The sequence below is a fragment of the Ziziphus jujuba genome, chromosome 10 (genome assembly GCF_031755915.1).
Source record: "Ziziphus jujuba cultivar Dongzao chromosome 10, ASM3175591v1".
In the NCBI taxonomy this organism is placed as follows: domain Eukaryota; kingdom Viridiplantae; phylum Streptophyta; class Magnoliopsida; order Rosales; family Rhamnaceae; genus Ziziphus; species Ziziphus jujuba.
In genome coordinates, this window is record NC_083388.1 from 18,373,927 (window position 1) to 18,395,833 (window position 21,907).

Below are 21,907 nucleotides of genomic sequence, written 5' to 3' on the forward strand. Positions count from 1 at the left end.
CTCATACTATCGAAATTCATAAGGATTAACAAAGAGCCTGATAGTTTTTAGGTGTATGAATGTAGCAGAAAGATGTGTATTTGCTTTAACTAAGTTTTGCAGCCTTTTATATGGTAAAAATATTTGCAGCCGCTAAAATTAAATTGTTGTCATCTTATGGATAAAATTAACATTTAAAGCAAAAGTCACTAGTTCCTGTTTCTATCGAGAACAGAACTTCCACTTTTCTTTGTTAGCCTTTCATTTCCCTAGTTCTTAAAAGAAGCATATTAATGATAAATATGCACAAATATCCAATTTAAATTATAAATATTAATGATTATATACACATGATACAATGCATATCTTAAATTATAATAAACATTAAGCATTTACACAGTATAGCGCTGTATTTCCCATTTCTTCTTAACGTGAAGCTATCTAATGGCAGAAACATGGTAGCTCTTTGCCATCAGTAAGCCTTCATTTATCCAATTGAATATGTCAGCGGCTGTGAATGGTTATTGTAAGAGCTTGGGAAGGACTTCCTTTTCGAAATGTACAGAAAGAAACTGATAAGCTGCTTCACTTGGATGTGCGATGTCCCAGAACAAGTATTTTGACACGTCGTTACATGGCGGCGTAAGCGAATTACAAAATAGTCCCGCTTCCAGTAAACCGGTCCCACAACACCCTCTATTTGTTTCCACGAAACCTGCGGTTCACAGTAAAAATAAATAAATAAAAAGTTAGATTTGCTAATCCTCTACCTTTTTTCATCTCACCATTGGATTAAAGATAAGGAAACCATATATCAAGCTTGATTACATTTCGACACCTTTAAACTTTTAAAATTTTTCTTTATCAAAAATAAATAAATCATGATTTTTCAATTTAGACGTTCAATTTTTCCATTCAGTAATTTAAATTTTAAAATTTTCAATTTGTTGTTATTTATACTCTTTTTGACTATTGATTATAGGATTTATTACATAACTTGTATTAAACTATATTAATTTTTAAATTAAAAGATATTAAATTGTAAAATATTATATCTGTACATAAAATTTTGAAATTTAGTATTCTTTATTATTAGAAAAAAAAGTTTGTTCAGATTACTTGGCTGATATTAAATTGTATTAAAATTTAAATTAAAATACACAAAAAAATGTTTAGTTTTATATTAGTTTTTAAAATTTAGAATTTAATGTTTTTTCGTTTAAAATTTGATACAATTTGATATCAGTTATATTGATTTTTAAATTTTATTAGTCAGAATGATTGAATATGCAATGAATTAAAAAAATTTCAAATTTAAAATTTTGAATTGAAAAGTTAAATTACCAAACTATAAAAATTAAAAATATCAAAATACCATTAACCGTATAATATATATATATATATCAATAAAAGAGTTGAAATGTTGGAATTTAGTTCTACAAAATTTTAAAATAGTCATAGTCAATCTAGCATCTCTAACAATCGTAAAAGGTGTAGTACAGATTAGCTTACCATACTTCTGTGAATGATTGATCATATCGATCAATGGGCCATAGATATCTGCATACACAAGTTTGCTTCCAGGAAGCAATGCCTGTAAACGAGCTAACAGCTTTGAAAGCTTGTAGTTGTAAGTTTGAGCATCAAAATTCTCATCCTCTAAACATTTTCGATCCGAGGGGTTCTCAAATTTTACAGTCATTTGAATAGGCAAGCAGCCGATAGGAGGAAGCCCAGAAACTACTATTTTACGACAGCCAAGATCATAAAGTTCCTATATATGCATTTTTTTTTCAGATGCAAAATTGGAGAATATTACCATTAGTAATTTGCATGTTTAACCAAAATCAAAAAAAAAAAAAAAAAAAAAAAGATATCATTTTAAAGGAAAAAGAAATAAAAAATCTTATTACCTCAATGTACTTCTTCAGATTTTTCTGCAGAAAATCTTGGTACCCATTAATATCAAACTCTAACCTTCTTGTGGGTGTGTTATAGAAATTGAAGCCAAAGTCATTGGTTCCTGCACTTACTAGAACCAAAGCTCGTTTAACTATCTTTTTTGCTTCTTTCTCTCCTACTATACCCTGAATTCTTTCTATGTATTTCTTGAAATAGTCATCAACTTGCTTAGAAAATGAGATGGCTCCGGATGCAACAGTAGTCAAATCATCATATCCGGCTCCTGCTGAAGCAAAGCTGACACCGGTTAGGAGTTCCTCATCCGAGAGGTTTGGTTTCAGGAATGGCGGAACAATGTCTTTGATATTTAGCATAGAGGCAATGAAGTCAGGTACAAGTTTTCCATTAGAAAACCTTCCTGTAGGAACATGACCGGGGAAATCTTTGCCATAAGGGTAATGATTACCCTTAAAAAATGCGTTAATTAGGTAATTGTTATTCCCAGTATCCACCGTTGAATCTCCGAAGATCAAAATGGCAGGGAATAATTTTGGTGAAGATATATTGGTTGATAAAGCAATAATGCATGTCTTGGAAATGATGGTCAGTATAAGGAAGGTGGTGGCAACCATTTTTACTTCTTCAAGAATGGTATATATGTTTTGTGTTTCAACTCAGGGTTGATTAAAATGTACATATTATATTGCAAGTTATACGTATATGCATATGTGTGTGCGTGTGTCACATTGCTTATTTGTGACGTGCAAGAGATGTAGGCAGGTGATCACAGAGACGTGACATAGATGTCAAGTTATATATATATATATATATATATATATATATATTTTACTTGAACCATGGGGAAGGACAGATATATGAGGCTTCTGATTTGGTGCAATATTATGTTGGTTTTTCATTAATTTGCTTTAAGTTTTGCTTGAAGGGTTTTTCTTAAAATGAGTTTGGAAAGTGAAATTTGAAAATGGTACAATCCGCAAGTAATTGTTAATGCTTCTAATACGTGTTAACTATGTAATTAAGGTATAGTTTTCCTTTAATTTGAAGGGACACACAGGGTCCAGAAGTTTTATGCTCATTAATTTCCTGAGTCATCAACGCACCATATATATGACGAAGTGCATTGAATTGGTAGTGACATTTTCCACTTACCTTAAAAATCTATTGAAAATTTCATTGTTTTTATACAGTTTTGGGTGAAGTACCAGACCTTTTTGGTATTTACCATCTTAACCCCACCCCCCCACCCCAATATTAATTAGGTGGTTAATAGTTAAAACTATCTTATCTTAAAGATTAGATCGGGGTTTGATTCATGACTTGTATTTTCAAAGTACTTAATAACCACAAAAAATAAAAATAAAAATCTCCTAATGGTGTATTTGGTAAAAGAGAAAGTATTGAAAGAAATAGATTCTCAAGAATTAGTTTTTTAATATTCAGTTTCCAAAAAATCATTTTTTTTACGTTTCTTTTTATAGTGTTTGATTAATTACAGAAGAAGTTAGGACTTACAAGTAATTAAATAAATTTATATGTTAAAATTAAAGGATGAAATTGTATTTTAAAAAAATATTTAAAATTAATTTTTCAAAAAATTTTAGAATGACATTCTTTAGGAGGAGGGAAAGCAGCCCACAAATTTTTTTTATTAAAAATTATCAAAACAAGAGAAAATTTTACTTGTTTAAAAATTTTTAAATTTCCACTATCTTTATCATTATCCAAACAAACCATAAAGGTAGAGTAGAAAGTTTTGAGAAAAAGAAGAATGAATTTTACAATTTATTAATTACAAGATTTTGTGGGTGTATACAGTTTCTATAGGGTGGGTGTATACAGGTTCTATAGGGTTTGTATCTAGAACCCACGCTGTTGTAGAAATTTTGAATTTTTGGGCTACCAATACACAGGTGGTCAAAGCTTCATATCTTGGATTGAGCCCAGATGCAATCTGTAAAGGAGCCCAAAGTGAAAAAAAAAAAAAAAAAAAAAAAAAAAAACAGTTCCTCAAGAAGTTGACCCTAATGATTAGGTTTTGGGATTTAGGGCCTCCCCACTCCTTCTTCCCGGGATTCTTTTTTATATTAGAAGCTCAATCAGGAAAATTGCCAAGAAATATTACAGGGGGGAAAAAAGAAAAAAACAAAAAGGGAAAGAATTAGAAGTAGGTGTACCATCACAAGAAGGTCCTTGGTCAATGTGCAAGGCTACCAATATTATCTTTTTAATCTCCGAGCGAGTGTTATTTTGATTTTGATGGCATTTGCACATAATCAGAGAGGATCTCCTGTGGAAATTGATGCCCAACCACCAAATTAATCTAGGACTAAGAGTTTTATATCTTATGATTTTAATTTATATATATATATATACTGACATATAACATGGATGTTCTTTTTATATATTTATGCAACTTTATTGCTTGAAAATCTTTTCTCAAATCCCATCTGATGTCCGGAAACATGAAGCAAATGAATTAAATATAGGTTTAAACTGGTAGTTACAAATGAGAACTTGAATTTATAATTTGAAAAATGAAAACTCCGTTTTGTAGCATGAAATACCATGCATATAATATTGTAGTTGATACAGTATATCTTACCTACTACTGAATTTCTACATTCAAGATTCTGCCAAATCTTCAAAATCTGAACGATTCAGTTAAACATTCATTGCTCTTAATCATAGTGAAGGAACTCTCCCTTTTACTTTGGTATAGAGGTTTGAAGACTGACACATACAACCTGGCTCAGCAAGTTCTTGGTGGTGTTCTATTTTCTGAAATATTTTTAGAAAAACAAAAAAAATGGAAAACCCAAAAATCTTTATCTAGAAGATTGTGAAGACTTTTAATGTTATGTGCACAAGTCTAGAATTAAAAGCTATCTTGCTTTCACTTGAAAAGATTTAAGATATCTGAAGTCATGAGGTGGCAAAGTTCACTCTGTTTTTTAGGTATTAAGAACTATGTTTCGATTACGGTATATGCCAAAGTATATGCAGTTAATTATTATCTTTTGGAGTCACTTATATGAGTGATAAGCGTATTATTTTTTTAGATAATGATTTTGATATATATATATATATATATATATATATATATATATATTAAAATATGTTATAATTTTTTTTTTAATTTTAAAATCCGAAATAAATTTTGATCTAAAAACAAGATATATTATTCACTAATAAAATAAAGTACGCTATTATTAAATATAACTGATTTATTGGTGGGTATAACTTCACACTTAACAAATCATATACAAAATTTTCTTTAATAAGAGACTCATTATATATATGTATATATGAGCTTTTAATTTAGGACTTTATTGATAAAGAAAATTATCAATAATTATTTTCTTTATAAATTTTTAAATTGTTTTAGAAGTTAACATATGAAAATGCATTTATTATTTGTTTATGTATGGTTCATATTGTTAGGATTTTTGTATTTTATCACATTCATATACTTGGTTAATATATTTACAAATTTTAATTTTTAAAGCAATTTAAAAATTAATATTTAATAATAAATTTACTATTAAATATTATGATAGAAGAATGCTTGTATATAGGTATTTGCAGTTGTAGCATGCTAGATTTGAAAAAAGGGCAAAAAACAAAAAATGTTGGGCCCGGGGGACAGCAACAATAGATGTTTGTGGTTTGAATACGTGTATGACTAAAAAGACTTCGTGGAAGTTTCAAAAGCACAAAATGATGTTGGATTAAGAAATTGCCTTACCGCTTTGAATTTATAATTAATGTGTACGTGTTGGTCTTTTTTACTCAACTGCTTTATATCTTGTTTGCATTTCCATGTTTGTGTTGCCATCTCATTGATCTGATATGCTTTTGAATAGACTTGTGTGGGGGTGCTGCATGAGTGAATGCTCATCTTAATCACTATTTTTGGTTGTCTTCCACTTTCTCTCTGGCCCTCTCAATCAATAATTGTTCAGATGCATGAGTCGATGCAAGGGTTTTTGGCATTCTCTTATACTATTATCTGTTTTGTTCAGTATATAACAATAATTAATGTGAATTGAAATCTGTGAATTCTTAGATATATATATATATATATATATACACACCGTATTCATGCTTTAAACACCACAAAATATATATGACCGAACCAAAAATGGTGGTGACCTATGTGATGGACTATTCAGCGATATATGATCTTACCAACCCCTTCATGATTTAGACAATGCAGAAAAATTAGACCTCATATGTTTTTATACATTGAGCTTGACATTTCACCAAATTTTATACGGAAAATCATGTGCTAAAGTACTTATTATTGGCCATCCACGGCTAGGGTTTCAAGCAAATTAAGATCAAATTTTTGTGTCCACAAAATTTGCTTTATAGAAGTGCTAGAACATGTATATTCGCATTATTATATATTATTATAAATTCCACTAGTATTATTGCACACTATTAGATATTTTCTTGCTTTACCATATATGATCTTTCTCTATGTCACGTAAGATCGAGCAATGTTATATTTTTCTTTAAATTGTGTTAGCACTTTTCATAATTATTTTTAATCGTTAAATTAAATTACCTCAATGAAAAATCCTTAACCAATATAATATTTGGTAATAATAGTGGATTAGTGTAGGGTGATGAATGGAGATTTTGTCATCCCATTCTTTACAAATGTTTTTAAATGCTATAACATCGTTTATTGTATAATAGAAATTGGACAGAAAGGGGAAAAAAAGAAGAAGAAGGAAATTAAAGATCATGATCCAATTAATAATGATTATTTTTAAATTGTATTAATTTACATGCATTATGTAATATAAAAATTTTATTATTTATATGTACGTCAATTGTACAAAAATAAATGTCAACACACCATGATATTTTCTAATTAGCGTGCTAAAATGAAGAATCTGGGTTAATGTACACATACACATGCATCTTGAAATTTGCACTACACATTTTGCAGTATACAATATTTTGTTTAAGATTAATAAAAATTAAATATTTCAAAAGTTTAGCCATTGATGTCCGCAAAAGCAACAAGAAACTAAAATGCCCTTCAGATTCTACGCACGTACTTTTTGTGCTGGACCAATTTTGAATTCAATGAACTAAATCTAATTCATCCCACAAAAGATTTTGTAATAACAAAATTTTAAACTTTTGCTCAAAATCCCACAAATGCCAGCTATAGGGTGGCCGGTAGAGACAAATCTAAGGTTCAAGACGGATTAGGGTGAAAGCATCTTGATCGCAGTACCTAGAGATAAGTAGCAAACCGATGGAAAAAAAGAAATATATATATATATATATGATTATAATATTATGAAACTCTAGCATTTAAAAACTATTGCTATGTCTCTCAACTCTAGAGGGTTTGTGAAGCAAGTACCATAAGATTAGGGCACTATATGTATAGTACTATACGGTACCACTTTAGCTTCATTCATACATATACTCCAGCATCACTGTTGATCATTAGTTTTACCCAACAAATTTTAAATTATTATTATTATTATTTTTTTTTTAAAAAAAGTTGCAGAATTAATAAATTGGGTTTCCACCTTGGCCTCAGTGTAAAGACAGACTAAGCTCACGTTGTTCAATTATGGGGTAGCTTTTCTTTCTTTTGTTTTGTTTCAATCTTACATTATATTAGGAATCTTATTGCATGACTCGTGCCTTATATATATATATGTATAACAAACCCATTATTTATTTGTCTACATGTTTTTATTTAGTAATCAAAACTTTAATTAGGGGGGGGTCAAATTTTTGCCGAAAATGGTCGGTGCCCGAAACCTTTGTACCACGAAGCTTCGTCCTCTTTAAGTTGCTCCGGTGGCAGTTCAGACGATACGAATTAATGAATTACCCACACGAGTAGGTACAACATTTTTTTTTTATCAATAAATACCCTTAATGGTTTAAACTTAAAATGAATTCCTTATTCGATCTCTACCTGGATTTTTCTAGTGTCTTGAAGCAAGCAGTAAGATATTCGGGATATTTATAGTAATCATTTATACAAATAGATAAATAAATTGTAATTTAATAGCTAAGATAGAATTAGGTTACATACTCAGGAAATTAATTTTTAAAGATGAATCTTCTTGGGTAGATATTTTAGGCATTTGGTAGCCAAAATACATAAATAAATAAATAAATAAAAGAACTAAAATTGTAAAAATTGATTATGTAAATTCATGGGTAATTGAGACAAACCTGCAATTTCTGGGTGATAAAGAAAAACAGGATCGACATTGAGTTTAAATATTTCATGCTTGCTGAGAAAACGCGTAAAATGACATTAATGTCATTAATTATTTCTGAGCTTTTTTTTTTTTTTTAATACCAAATTAATAATTTTTGACCAAGCAAGTGAAGAAATGATTGAAATGGACTACTAATTTGTTCATTTGCTTGCATAGCCAGCCAGCTACACGTTACTACATTTACATTAATATCAGTTTCATTATTATCAAGAAAAGAAATGTTTATTGATAAAATATTAATATATTATTACTTGCTATAAAAGACATAGGCTTTATATTGAAATACGTGTAATTAATTATTTTCTTGGGGGCTTTTTTTTTTTAAAGAAATTTTCTTGGAGACATTGACTACTCAAAAAACAAAAAATTAAAAAGGAAAAATTAATTACCCTTGGGGCACATAATTTTGTTTTGTTATCTAGCTATAACATAGAGCTACTATTTTTTATGATAATTTTTTTTTCCCTTTTTTAACTTATCTTTTCTAATCAAGAAGACGAAACCCATATTCTTGAAGACAGCTAGATTCTGAATTTTACTGGCAGAGAGGTATTGAATATTGATCATATAAAGACCCCATTTTATATATATATATATATATATATTTTATCATATACCCCATTTTATATATATCTACATCTATTTAAAGCAGAGTAATTATGCCAGTACTAGGCGTCGGTGTAATTAAAATCCATTTATATACGGAAGCCAAAAAAACCTCCCAGTTATATATATAGATATATTTAGTCTTTTTTTTTTTCATATTGGAAATATAATGATTCAATTTGAAATACTTAATTAGAGAAAATACAGTAGATTCATCAGTGGGCTGTTTTTTGTTTTTTTTTTGTTTTTTTTTTCCATTAACATATATATTTATTATCTAATTTAGAATTATTATCAATAATCATTTTTATATCGAAATCCTCTTAAAAGGATGATATTATTCCATTTTTCTTTTTATGTTGGGAGGGGAATGGAATTCGGGTAATTACTCGGAGCAGTGGCTTTGATTTCATGTCTAAAGTTTAAATATCATTTGGATTATACATTTATACCCTAGAATATATATATATATATATATATATATAACTAAAAAAATAACTAACCAAAAAGACCTCCGGTTTGTGCTTACGAATTTTTTGGCCCAGTACCGCATAAAAAGAGTGAGAAAAGACAACAAAAGAAAAAAAAAAAAAAAATAGATGGACCTCATTTTTTTGAATTCCCGATAGTTACCGACCCACATGTTACTAGGGCTGGTTTGAGATTTATTCTGGGAGAGTTGGAATCAATTCTTTTAGAAATTAGGAGAATTAACATATTTAATAATATATATTATTTTATTAGTTTATATTTTTGATTATTTTGACTAGTTTAGATTTTGTTACATAGCTATTTTTATATTTAATTAGACGAATAATTTTAAAAATCTGATTATTGATAATCATGATAAATAAATTTGAATTTCTAAAATATCTTTAATTAATCACTATAATACCATATTATATTTACTTTTTATTCTATCAAATAATTATATTTAAATTTAAACTCTCTTATAAATATAAACTTAAAAAAGACTTTAATATAATTATTGATAATTTATTATATATTTTTAATAATATTTTTTAATTCAATCTTAGAATTAAAAATATCATAACATAATTATATATAAATTACTATTTTAAAAAATAACTTATTTATATCATATCCATTTTGGTAATTATAAAGTTTACATTAATTCAATTTAATAATCACCAAACACTTATGGTAACTTTTACTCCCTACAACATTTTTATCAGTATGAGTAATTAGTATTTAACTAATTATTTATTTTCATCACAATTGCAGCTTTTTTTTTCTTTTTTTCTTTTTTTTTTAAATCTAAGCAATACTAAACTAAACTTTGATAATTAAAACACTTAATTTAATTTATCATCAGCTTCTAATAATTTTCTTCTTAAATTTTTATTTCCGACATACCTATGGAGGTGATTAATTAATATGTGTCCTTCGTGCTTAACTTTTTTGATAATGGGAGTGTATATGAGATTTTTTAACTCATTAGGACTATGCATTCGATCTGACTATGTACACACATGCATATATATAAATATATATGTATGTATCAAATTTAGTTGGGTAATTAATCTTTGGTAATTGGAGATAGCCTCGATTGGCTCGTGCTCTTTGGGATCAAAATTAGTTTGTTTGTATGTAGAACTTTATTTAATTAACGTTTTTTATTTAGATTTGGATTAAAAATCCACGTAAATTTTATCAGAATATAATTTTAAACTTTAATTTGCTAAAGAGTTGTTGCTTAATAAATATAATAAATAGGATTCGAATGAAACAAAGCCAGGCCTCAGTTTTTAAGGACTGTTTACTGTGGTTTGTTTACTAATTACAACCCTCTTCCAAGTTCCAATGACTACATTTGGATTCATGTGGAAATATGGTCCGGGTATTCATCGGTGTGTTTATTATCTTTTTGGAATAATATATAATTTTCAGGATTTGTATAGAAAATGGTGTTTTGTTTGTATGTGCTTTAAAATTGAAATCAGTTTTAGCTGAATATTACTGAAGGTTAGCATCAGAAATGAACAGGTAAAATATTTTTATATTTTTCGTCTTGTTATGTTAGACGTTGCTTAGTTTTATAGCAGGCTCTATAGTCAAATATATATAATTTATTAATTATATATTACCAGAAGTATATGTAAACAAATGGAAATAATCCATTTTAGAATAATTATGTTATATATATAATTTGTTAAACAAATCTATTGTATTAATCCAACGACCATAACCAAATAAACAGCGTGGAATGTCTCATTGGATCAATCCAGATAGCAACGGTTATTAGTGAAAACTCCTAATTTTTGGGTTTAAGGCCTACTGTTGATATTTCCTTCCCCAATTTATAATAAAAATAATAATAATAAACAAAATGAATATTTTAATTCATTTTAGTTTAATAAATTTTCAAACAAGTTCCATACAATATGTTTACAACTAAAAACATTTAGGAAATAGAATGTGTCAATATAATATTGGTGAAATATTAACATAAACATGAATAAATTAATCCCAAATAAGTAAATAAATAAATAAACCAATTGAATATTATCAAATCATTTAATAAACAAATATATGATTATTTTGATAACTCTAATATTAATAATATGTTTAAAATCTATAAAATAATAAACAAATATATGATTATTTTGATAACTCTAATATTAATAATATGTTTAAAATCTATAAAACAATAACACATCACCTTTACCGTATTATTTGGTAACAATTTGGTAAACAGTTTCAATCATGTAGCATTATTGAAGCTTAAAAATATATTTTAAAAAAATTAGAAAATTGTATTTTTACAAATGTTAAAAATTTTGAAAAACTTTATACATATAAGAAAATCTTAAAATAAAAATTACAACGAATCATGAAAAAAAATAATAATAATATTAAAAAATTAATAATATGTCAGCATCAATTTATCTCTCAACTAATGTAGTAAATGATGTTTTATTTATTTATTTAAAGGTTTACTAATTTATATTTAGTTATTTAATTTTCAAACATAATTCTAAAATAATAAAAATTACTAAAAAATAAAATTGATGAAATTACTAAAACATAAAATTGATGTTCGAGTTTGTACATGCAACATTACTAAAAAATTGATTTTTTTTTAAAAGACAAAAATTATATAAAAAATTTGTTACAGATAAGAGATAATATATATATATATATATATTTAAAATTTAGATTCCTATTGACAATTAAATAATAAATTATATACACATACATGAATTTTTGTTGTATGTTATAGCATAATGTATGTAAATAAAATTGGTAAGCAAGTTAATGTCTATGACACTATTAATTTATTTTAGTCTTGGTTATTTCCAATATACAAATATTTCTATGTCTATAGAAAAAATTACATATCCCGATATGCTGACTTAACAAAATATTTTATATAAAATTCAAATGTAGTGTAAGTAATCAATTTCTTGAAGGGAGACAGATTGAGTATTACTTGAAACCAACCAATCCCTCTCCATTAAAAGATGTTATCAGTGCATCCGAATTGCATTAAAATTTGAATATCATGATGTCAAAATCACTATTTATGTACACATATTCAATTCAAACTAGCGTTGAGCAAATGTGGCATTATTTCACAACCCTATCCTTCACAAAGTATAAGATTAAGACATGCATGTCCAAAAGTAATCAATTGCAAGCAAACTCTACAAGGCGGCTTAAGTTAATTAACCGTAGAAGAAGGAACAAGAAATAGTAGACCAACCAAAACCCAAATAACTAAATATAAAGCAAAGGACACTTTTGTCATTTCGAATACAATTACAAATATAATAATTCCATATTCTGTTCGTATGCGTACGGTTATATTCCCATGGATGTGTGCGCGTGTGTGTGTATATATATATATATATATAACACATTGTCCACCCTTCCATCACATTAGACCAAGAACATCAACTTGATCAGAAAATCAAAGAGAAAGAGAGAGCGAGATAGAATTCTCAGAAGCCAAACAGTTTTTTTTTTTTTAATTTTTTTTTTTTTTCTCCTTCAAAGAGATGGGTAACAGTCTAAGGTGTTGTTTGGCTTGTGTTATACCATGTGGAGCTTTGGATTTGATCCGTATAGTCCATTTGAATGGCTACGTGGAAGAGATTACAGGTCCAGTCACAGCCGGTGAGATCCTCAAGGCCAATCCTAACCATGTCCTGAGCAAACCATGCTCTCAAGGCGTTGTCCGCAAGATTTTGATACTCTCGCCGGAGTCAGAGCTTAAAAGAGGCAGTATATACTTCTTGATCCCGGCTTCTTCAGTGCCGGAGAAGAAAAGAGCCGGCAAAACCCTCAAAAAATCTACCAGAAAAACCAAGAAAGCCATTAGTAGCAATAATAATAATAATAATATTGCCTCGGATTGTGACCGGTACCTCACGGATATTATCTCCGAGAAGAAACACTCACGCCGGGATCGCCGGAGCGGCCGTGTCGGTGTATGGCGGCCTCACCTTGAGAGCATCTCGGAAGACTAACATTTTTCCCGGTGCCGGAATTTGACATTTTTTTCCGGTGATGATCAAAAGTGATTTCAATCATGGAATGGGTCCGGTTTTTCTTTTTAAATGTACGTGGGGGTATTGGTTTTTGTGGATAATATTAATTTTTCTCTCTTTTTTTTTTTTTTTTTTTTTTTCGGTCTGCGTGTAATAATGGCAGATTCGGAATTTCCACCGCTCAAGAGATCAAAATCTGTTTGTTTCTCAAGAAAATATTATGAGAGAGAGAAAACGGATGTACTAAACAAATTGTATTTACCCTTTTTCAAGTTGTAAGTAAATATATTTTCCCTCTTTCTTCTATCTCTTTCTAAAATCTCATGTTTTGGAGTGGGTATGAAATTGCCGAAAAGAAGCCCAGCGATATATGTTTTTTTAAGTGTGTTTCTCTTTGAGGATTTGATGCTTATAGGAAAATATAATTTTCATTGTGCTTTTGTTTTTGGTATTTGGAATAAAAGAAAGTGAACTTTGAGAAATATTCAAAGCAAAAAAAGATGTCAAACACGATTTCAGACTGTCTTCAATGTTGAGAGCAAAATACTAATTAAAGTTACTTGAAAGTTTGTTAAAGAAATGAAATTTTGATTTAATAAATATTTTGTCTTGCTAATCTTTTTAAGCTTGTACATTTATCGTAATGAAGCTGATCGTTAGATTTTGGATCTCATCCTGTTCGTTACCCCCTATCAAAGTAAAAAAAATTATATTTTTCCATTTTCATTTCTGTATGTTGAAAATTATTTAAGTAACATGAAATTATTCCATTCTCATGAATTTTTCCAAATGAGTATTCATAGTTTCTTTTAAATTAGGTTAATCAATGAATAATATTTTTATCAATAAAACTTTTTAATAAAGAAAATTTCACTACCACGTCTTCAGCACTTACAAGCAGTTATATGTATGTGAAAAAAGAGTACAACTATATTGAAATATCAATAATTTAATTTTTGATGGAATGGGATCCGCTTCAATGATTAACATTAATGTTATAATATAAGCATTATTTACTACAACTTCTCTTTTGACTTTGAATTTAATTTTCTTTTCCAGCTAATAGGCACCCAACACATTTTCTACGGCAATTAAATTTGCTCAAGAGTAGTTCATGGGGTTCATTGACAATCATTATCTTATTGTTATTTGGGGAACCTTATCATGGCAGTGATTACAGGTCATCATTGAGCACAAATTATTGCCAAATTAGTTCATCTGTGGCTATATTAGTACATAACATATCGTAATTAATACAATATAAGTATATGTTCAATTGTTGACATGTTGATGAAAAATATACGATTAAATGTCTATCTAATGCCACTGGAATATGCTTCTGCATATGAGGCATTTCATTAGCCAACAAATAGAGGGAATATCGCTTAGCAACTTTTGAAAATACATGGGAAATGCAATAGATTATATTTCAAGAATTAATGATTGCAAGCTGTACATTTATTCTTTAAGCTTTAGGTTGAATCTTAAATCAAATGGCTTCAAAGACAAAACGTTTAATAATCAAGAAAATTGTTCAAGTTCTCCATCTTCATAGCTTAATATAACGTGGGTCGTTGAGTCTTCATTTGCTTTAAGTCGAAAAATATATATATATATAAAAAAAAAATGATGAATTAATGCAACATCTCGGGTAAATTAATAAATATTATTTGAATTTATAGAGAGAGAAAAAGAGGCTAATTAAACAAAGGTGTTTGATGATTGAGGACAAGAGGCCCATACATTTATGTAAGAGCTTTCAATTATTAAATTGTTCATTATCTTATTAGTATAAATCCAAAAGTTCTTAAATAGCGAGAACTTCACGCTACATAAAAATTAAATGCAAACAACCTGGCAAATCTTGTTAAACGTATTTCGTATAACTCAGACTTCACATGGATTCCCTTTTCTCCCTCTTTCAATTTCCATTTAGACTATTCTTTATATACATCCTTTTCTCAAACTTTCCACCCTCTTCTTATATTAATCTTTCGACCAATTAAAAACCCCACATCGGTTCAAGTACTCTCCTCTGAATTGTAGATTTACATTTTCCTAGTTGAATTAATTCCTAGTTATTTCTTCTAAGAATATTGTTAATCATAACATTCTACCGGTTAATAAAAAATTGTTATTTGCCACAATTAATGACCATTATTGATGAGATTCATACTAGTGTATTAATTATTAATTGATTGTATATAAAAATTAATTTTAATTTTTTAAAATTAAAAATATTTTATTTTTATAGTAAATAATTAAAAATCTATACGGAAAAATGATCTTATAGTTCAAAACAACTATTTAATAATTAATATATCAAAATAAATACTATTTATATTGATTATCAATTATGACAAATAATATTTTTCAATTAATAATTCATTATTTTACATGACAATTACAACTTAAGTATAATAAGCAATGTTTTTATTTTTTAATTTTTCTTTTTTCTTTTTTACTAAACACTAAATAGATAAATGACTGATCACATGGTTCATTAATCCATCTTTAAGTAACTTGTTGCATCATATGTGCCACCAATATTTCATTGGCTGGAGAATCTAGGATGAAATCATGGAATTAATCACGGATTTGATACAAATTGCAAAGGCTATAAGAACCAATAGCTGCCCCTGTTTGTAATCAAAGTAGAGTACAAAATCTACATGATCAAAAAGGCATTTAACAAACAAAATAAAAATAATTAAGATGGGGGGATCCCCATGAACTGAAGCATTGAGCAGTGAGCAGTAAGTGTTGAGCGGAGAGCATTGGTGAGTACAAAAAGGATCTGAATTCACGGGGTTCAGTCGCCAATTTCTGGAGGAGCAGTTGGCTGCATCTCTCTAGATTGGATACATTTTATACTAGCTAGTACAATTTTGGCTGACTTGCTGTATGTATATGTATGTGCGTGTGTGTGTGTGTGTATATATATATATATATGCAATATGTATGTGCGTGCGATGAGAGCTTCAATGTGATTGGCCATTTTCTGATCAGTCAATTTTTTTACTTTGTCCAAAAACTTAAGTATACATATATAATATAATTACTTATTCAAATCATGACGAACTCATTTGAACATGCCTTGAAACACGTAGATCTATTGCATATATAGACAGTTTATAAGAAAATGCTCTATTGTCGTTTTGCTAAGAAAATAGTGCTCATATATATATATATATATAAATATATGAAATACTTGGTCGATCTATGAATAAATTACATATACTTGTATGTACAGAGTACAAAATCATATATATAAAGTAAAGATATGAATTTCCTATAAAAGGTAAAGCCTCGTAGTGATTAATGAAATAATAATAGGGCGGAATTAATAATAGAGAGAAGAGTTAAAAATGAATGATGTGTGGTGTTTGGGAAATGAGACCCATATCCTATCTGTCATGTCCCCATTGAGTTGTTGAGAACTCAACATCGTCATATGACTATATCAAGTCAAGAGCCAGTGGGTTTATTAGCTTATGGGCATCTTTTTTCTCCATTATTAGCATCTCAATATTCTCCATGACTCCCTTTCTCTCTCTCTCTCTCTCTCTCTCTCTCTCTCTCACACACACACACACACACACACACACACACACACACATATATATATATATATATAGTGTTATATATATATAGTGTGCATTTCTTTCTTTTCTTTTATATAAATGACCTTTTCTTCTTCCACACGACTACAAGCACTACGAGTCTTTTGTTTTTCTTCTCTCTGTTCGGCCTCCGGGTCCTGCCTCTGCCTCATGCGCACATGAGTTATAGTGTATATATATATATATATATAAAACTAGACTCATATATATCAGATTGATTGGAAAATTAAGATTTAAAAATGGATTAACAGTTTATAGACCTATAAGCCACAGTTTTCAACAAATACATAGGAATTTAGTATTTTACAAATCCATACTATACCACTAAATAGTTTTATTTTTGGACAGTCATGGAACAATTGGCCTTCAAATGCTAATAATGGAGACAAAGGATTTGTAAAAATTATGTAAATTATTAATTAGGCCCACCAGAAAATTGACGCTCCATTATCATGTCTTATTGATTAAAGTTAATCTAAAGAGATTCACTTTCTAATGATGAGTGGATATAATTATGAGATTTTAATTTATTTTTTTCTTTCTTTCTTTCTTTTCTTGGAAGCAGGAAGGTGAAAACTAAGACTTTCTACCAGAAAACATTGAACTTTGATCCATTGAATAGTCCTCAAATTTATGGATAGAATTAAGAGCAAATTTGAATCAATATTTTTCAGAGGATGTACAGGTGTATGGTTATAAAAAATTATAAATCGAACAAGTGTCCATCGAATGAGTTTGAAGTGATGAGGACAGAGCTAGGTAAATGTATGTCCACTATTGAAAAATAAATAAATAAATAACTGATGTTTATGGTTTATGGTTTTCAATTTTTTATTTAGAACTTTCATAAAAGTTTTATCATTTTTTGGTATTAGGCGTCTGAAAGTTTGAATAATGAACTTCCTTAAACCTTAAAAAATAAAAAATAAAAAAATGAAAATGGAACTTAAATTGGTTGCTGCAATTGGTCCCAAGAAGTACCAAAAATGGTGCCCATATAATTTGTAAGCTCCAAGGCAGCGTTTAGACCTGGACAGGCCTAGTTTAAATCGTTATCGTTAAATTGAAAGCCCAATATTCAAGGCGATCGGGTTCAAAACCCAGTCAAATATTCGCTCACGTGTACGTCTCTGGTTCAGTGTCGCTGCCAGACGCGTGTCGTGATAGTCTTTGGGCTGAGTCCCGTTACATGGTACCCAGGGTTAACAAAATGGATCAAGAATTTTCTTTTATGTTCAGAACAAGGTCAAAAGAAAGAAAAATAAATAAATAAATAAAAATAAAATTTCTCTGAATAATTGTCACATTTCCTGCAAAGTTGTAGTCAATATTTAAAAAGAAAAATTCTACATGTTTCATATGCTTTCTTCTAGTGCATTTTCCACAATGCTCTACAATTTTTTTAAAAAAATCATAGCTGTTTCCTCTACTTACAAGTAGTAAGATCTTCTAAACCCTAAGCCCAAAAAAGCAAAAAAAAAAAAAAAAAGAAAAAAAAAGAAAAGAGAAAAGTGCATTTCCAAATATATATATATATATATATATATCTATATCATCCATTTTCCTTTGGATGATGGCACGGTTGGTTCAGTAAGAAAGAAAATTAAGAAGGCCAAACTTTACCCAACTCACGTGGGATATCCACGGTACAAACTTGTTCCATCACAACGTACATAGAGCTTTCAGGCATGCGGTCATGGCTTCCAAAAGACTGTTGTTGCACCACTAACACGGACACGTCGCAGTTAGTATCCGATGATATCAGCATGTCTCCGATGAACCCCAACTCCGGGTTCTCAACATTCCACTCCGTCCCCATGAACAACCTCGATTCATTATCATGTCTCCTCCCAACCAAAATTAGGTCGTAACAAATATCCAACGACCTAATCACGTTTATCATCTCCACGCTGTTCTCCACGTCTTCTTGTAAATAAGCATGGCGTTTTTTCCCCTCTGCGAACATCTTATATTTGTTCATCATGTTGTTATCGAGCTCATGATCAATGGTACTCCTTCGAGCTTTGCTGACATCCAGCAACCTAACTACCGTAAGGCTCACGTTAGGGTTCTCCGCCATGCGCATTGCGTATGCTAAAGCTTCGCGGTCGTCCGGACCTTGAATGAAAATCATTCCTATATCGTAGAAAGCTTCTCCGTATTCAGAAACTGTGCCACTTAAAGTTCCACGGTCGACGAGGATCCCGACGGAGCACGGTGACTTCTCGAGCACGTTAAGGTTTACGGACCTGATCATGGGGCCCGATAACTCCTGAATGTCATTTGTGCTGGTTGTCCATTGCTTGTGGAAAGGGATGATCACCATAGAAGTTCTTTTCTCCAGAGCAAGAGTGCATATATCGTCGTGCATGGAAGCACAGGGGGCGATGGCGGTGTAAGCATTCATTATGACCTTACCGTCGTTGTTCTGCTCGAAGAATTGAAAGGCGTTGATTATGTGGTCGCTGATGTTGGATCGGACAGAGAATTTTCTTCCCGGTTTGTGGGATATGAGGAGAGGAGTGGACCGGCCAGAGAGCTCGATGAGATGGATGAAATAGAAGCAGATAGGGCTTTTCAGAGATGGGTTAGAGAGGTTGAGGAGGTTGATGATGGAAGGAGTGTTGTATTGATTGTAGATGCATGTGAGGAGACGGAGTTCGGCATTGGGAAGTGCGTGCTCTATGTTTCTTCTTCTTTTGGACTTGTATCTTTTTGATGGATTGTAGAGTATTTTCACTAAGGGAGTGATGGTCCCTGTTAATACCACAGTTGACATCACCATGATACTGTATGATTGTTGGTCGATCAGCTGCAACAAGGTAGGAAAAATCACATTAATCAATTAACTATAATTAGGCATCCACACAACATATACGACAAAGACTATTTCTTTTGGATTTGAAGAGTTACAGTGAAAATCTTTGGCTTCTTGTTCGTTGTAAAATTATCATTTTCAGAAGACGCTCTAAAATAAATAAATAAATAAATAACAAATAAACATAACACCAGCTCGAAGGCAAGTAATGGACCTTGTCTGAGCCTTAAGAGCAGGCTAAGCAAGACATGAGCCCATGACAAGCCATCTATGGAGCCGATGGACATGTACAATTTGTGTTGATCAAATAATATATATTTTTTTAATTAATGAAAGAAGCAATAAATAAGCAAAACAGGAGGGTAGTAAGTTAATTATACGTACAAAGAGGAGACTTCCATGTTGCCACATTAGAATATCAGTGATGCCTTGTGTACTCATCATGAGGCCCAAACACAGAGCGTCAACAAGTGGCATTTTGCAATACAGTGAAGGAATCATTATTCCCAAAACTTTCCCAACGAAGCAAACAAAAGCCATCAGCTCCATAATTCCCAAAGTCTTCATCTGTATCAGAAACAGATTTATACCGGACCCACTAAACACAAAGTAAGTGGGCAAAAGAACCGAAGAGACAAACGTATCTAACTTATCCACCAAAGCCGAGCCCAATGGAGGCCCATCAGGAACAGCCAGGCCCAAAACCATAGGCCCTAGCATGAAATGCTGTCCTATATATTCACCAAACAGCGCACAAATCAAAATCATCACAAATACGGAGAATATGTAAACCTCCTTGATTGCTTTCTCGCTAGCAGTCTTCGAAATCATCCAAACCATAATGGGTCTCAAAATAAAAACTATCAAAAACACCAAGCAGAAGAGACACAAAGCCATCCATAGAAGAGAATTTTCTTTACCCACTATGCTTTGTCTTATGGTAAAGAAAAGAATGAGTCCAATCCATGATATTGAACCACTTATCAACGATGAAGAAAGAGCTAAGCGTCCGAGCTCTGAATTGAGAAGCTTCAAATCGGCTAAAAGACATGCGACGACGTAGAATGAATTGCAGGACTGAAAGACTGCTACGGTAAACAAAGATTTGTGCAAATTAGGTTCCATTGTGACATTACGCTGAAGAATGAGGGCTAAACCGGTGCTCATTATTAATGGAACACATATGGAAAAGAGTGCAATGGCAAGGGATTTTTTTCCTGAATTTGTTACCAAACTCACATCCATTTTAACTCCTACAAGGAACATAAATAGCATACAACCGAAGAAGGAAAATGTCTGGTTGATGTAGAAGCTACTTGGAGGGAAAACCGTCCTTGTGAACGTTGAATCTTTTCCAACAAATGATGGCCCTAATGCAATACCAGCCTGCTCAATATTCCATTCAAACATATAACAAATAATTAATCATAGACACTTACCTATGCACCAAAAAAAAAAAAAAAAAGAAAAAAAGAAAGAAAAAGAGTTCCCATTAATGCTAGTATAAATATGAACATGCACATTAATGTTTTTTGGATAAGTGAGGAAATTAATAAAAATAATCAGTGATAAGCTTCAGATTTTAAATTTGATCTAATCTGATACCAAAATTTCTATCTCCAATTATTATATACAAAAATGAGGAAATGAAAAAGCCTACCAGCATTTGGGAAACGAAAGTGCTCTCGCCGAGCGGGGAGAGGATATATCGTAGAAAGGCGGTGAGACTTGCGGCTAAAGAAACCTGAAAGAAAAGGATTGCAGTGGCGAAATGGAAAGGACTATCGCCATAGAAAATTCCTCCTGATTTCAATTCCTTGTAAGCATGGCATATAATTGGATGGTTCATTGTTAAAAAGAAAAATCTTGAAGATAGATATCAAATTGAAGCTTCTGAACCCAAAAATGAAAACACAGAGAGATAGATAGATAGATAGATAGAGAGAGAGAGAGAGAGAGAGAGATTGCAAAGGCGTTCACGCATGGATGAGAAACAATGAGTGAAGGCGTCTGAGAGGAGCAAAGTATGGAAGGTGTGGATGAGAGGATCATGCGGGTAGGCCAAAATGGTGAAAACAAGCTGACTCTTTGATATTCTTAGCCTTTAATTTCTTTCAAGTTAGACTTTTACTACCACAAGTTTTGCTTTTAACTCATACGCATTCAGAGGGTGGA

The 21,907-nt window shown here is 30.4% G+C and overlaps 3 protein-coding genes across 3 annotated transcripts; 1 reads left to right on the forward strand and 2 right to left on the reverse strand.

Annotated features, from left to right (window-relative positions):
• Positions 1-290: 290 nt before the first annotated feature.
• On the reverse strand, positions 291-2,569 carry LOC107411626 (GDSL esterase/lipase At2g30310). The gene is made up of 3 exons (XM_048468577.2): positions 1,893-2,569; positions 1,492-1,753; positions 291-694 (listed from the first exon to the last, which is right to left on the reverse strand). Exons 1-3 carry the CDS (start codon positions 2,511-2,513, stop codon positions 501-503), a joined length of 1,077 nt encoding a protein of 358 aa, XP_048324534.1. The 5' UTR covers positions 2,514-2,569; the 3' UTR covers positions 291-500.
• A 10,072-nt stretch (positions 2,570-12,641) lies between these two features.
• Positions 12,642-13,595, forward strand: LOC107411627 (uncharacterized). Its single transcript, XM_016019241.4, has one exon. It carries the CDS (start codon positions 12,800-12,802, stop codon positions 13,268-13,270), a length of 471 nt encoding a protein of 156 aa, XP_015874727.2. The 5' UTR covers positions 12,642-12,799; the 3' UTR covers positions 13,271-13,595.
• Positions 13,596-18,381: 4,786 nt separating this feature from the next.
• On the reverse strand, positions 18,382-21,685 carry LOC107411618 (cation/H(+) antiporter 15). Its single transcript, XM_025070129.3, has 3 exons — positions 21,393-21,685; positions 20,117-21,118; positions 18,382-19,726 (listed from the first exon to the last, which is right to left on the reverse strand). The coding sequence occupies exons 1-3, from the start codon at positions 21,579-21,581 to the stop codon at positions 18,518-18,520; spliced, it is 2,400 nt and encodes a 799-aa protein (XP_024925897.2). The 5' UTR covers positions 21,582-21,685; the 3' UTR covers positions 18,382-18,517.
• Between the last annotated feature and the right edge of the window lie 222 nt (positions 21,686-21,907).

Bases quoted from the DNA above. Each gene is read 5' to 3' on its own strand.
- LOC107411626 (XM_048468577.2), bottom strand. From the start codon at position 2,513: ATGGTTGCCACCACCTTCCTTATACTGACCATCATTTCCAAGACATGC. The intron at 1,754-1,892 runs GTAATAAGATTT...ATGCATATATAG, and splicing joins ATCTGAAGAAGTACATTGAG to GAACTTTATGATCTTGGCTG. The intron at 695-1,491 runs GTAAGCTAATCT...TGTGAACCGCAG, and splicing joins CAATCATTCACAGAAGTATG to GTTTCGTGGAAACAAATAGA.
- LOC107411627 (XM_016019241.4), top strand. From the start codon at position 12,800: ATGGGTAACAGTCTAAGGTGTTGTTTGGCTTGTGTTATACCATGTGGA.
- LOC107411618 (XM_025070129.3), bottom strand. From the start codon at position 21,581: ATGAACCATCCAATTATATGCCATGCTTACAAGGAATTGAAATCAGGA. The intron at 21,119-21,392 runs GTAGGCTTTTTC...AATATTGAGCAG, and splicing joins CTTTCGTTTCCCAAATGCTG to GCTGGTATTGCATTAGGGCC. The intron at 19,727-20,116 runs GTACGTATAATT...ACCTTGTTGCAG, and splicing joins AACATGGAAGTCTCCTCTTT to CTGATCGACCAACAATCATA.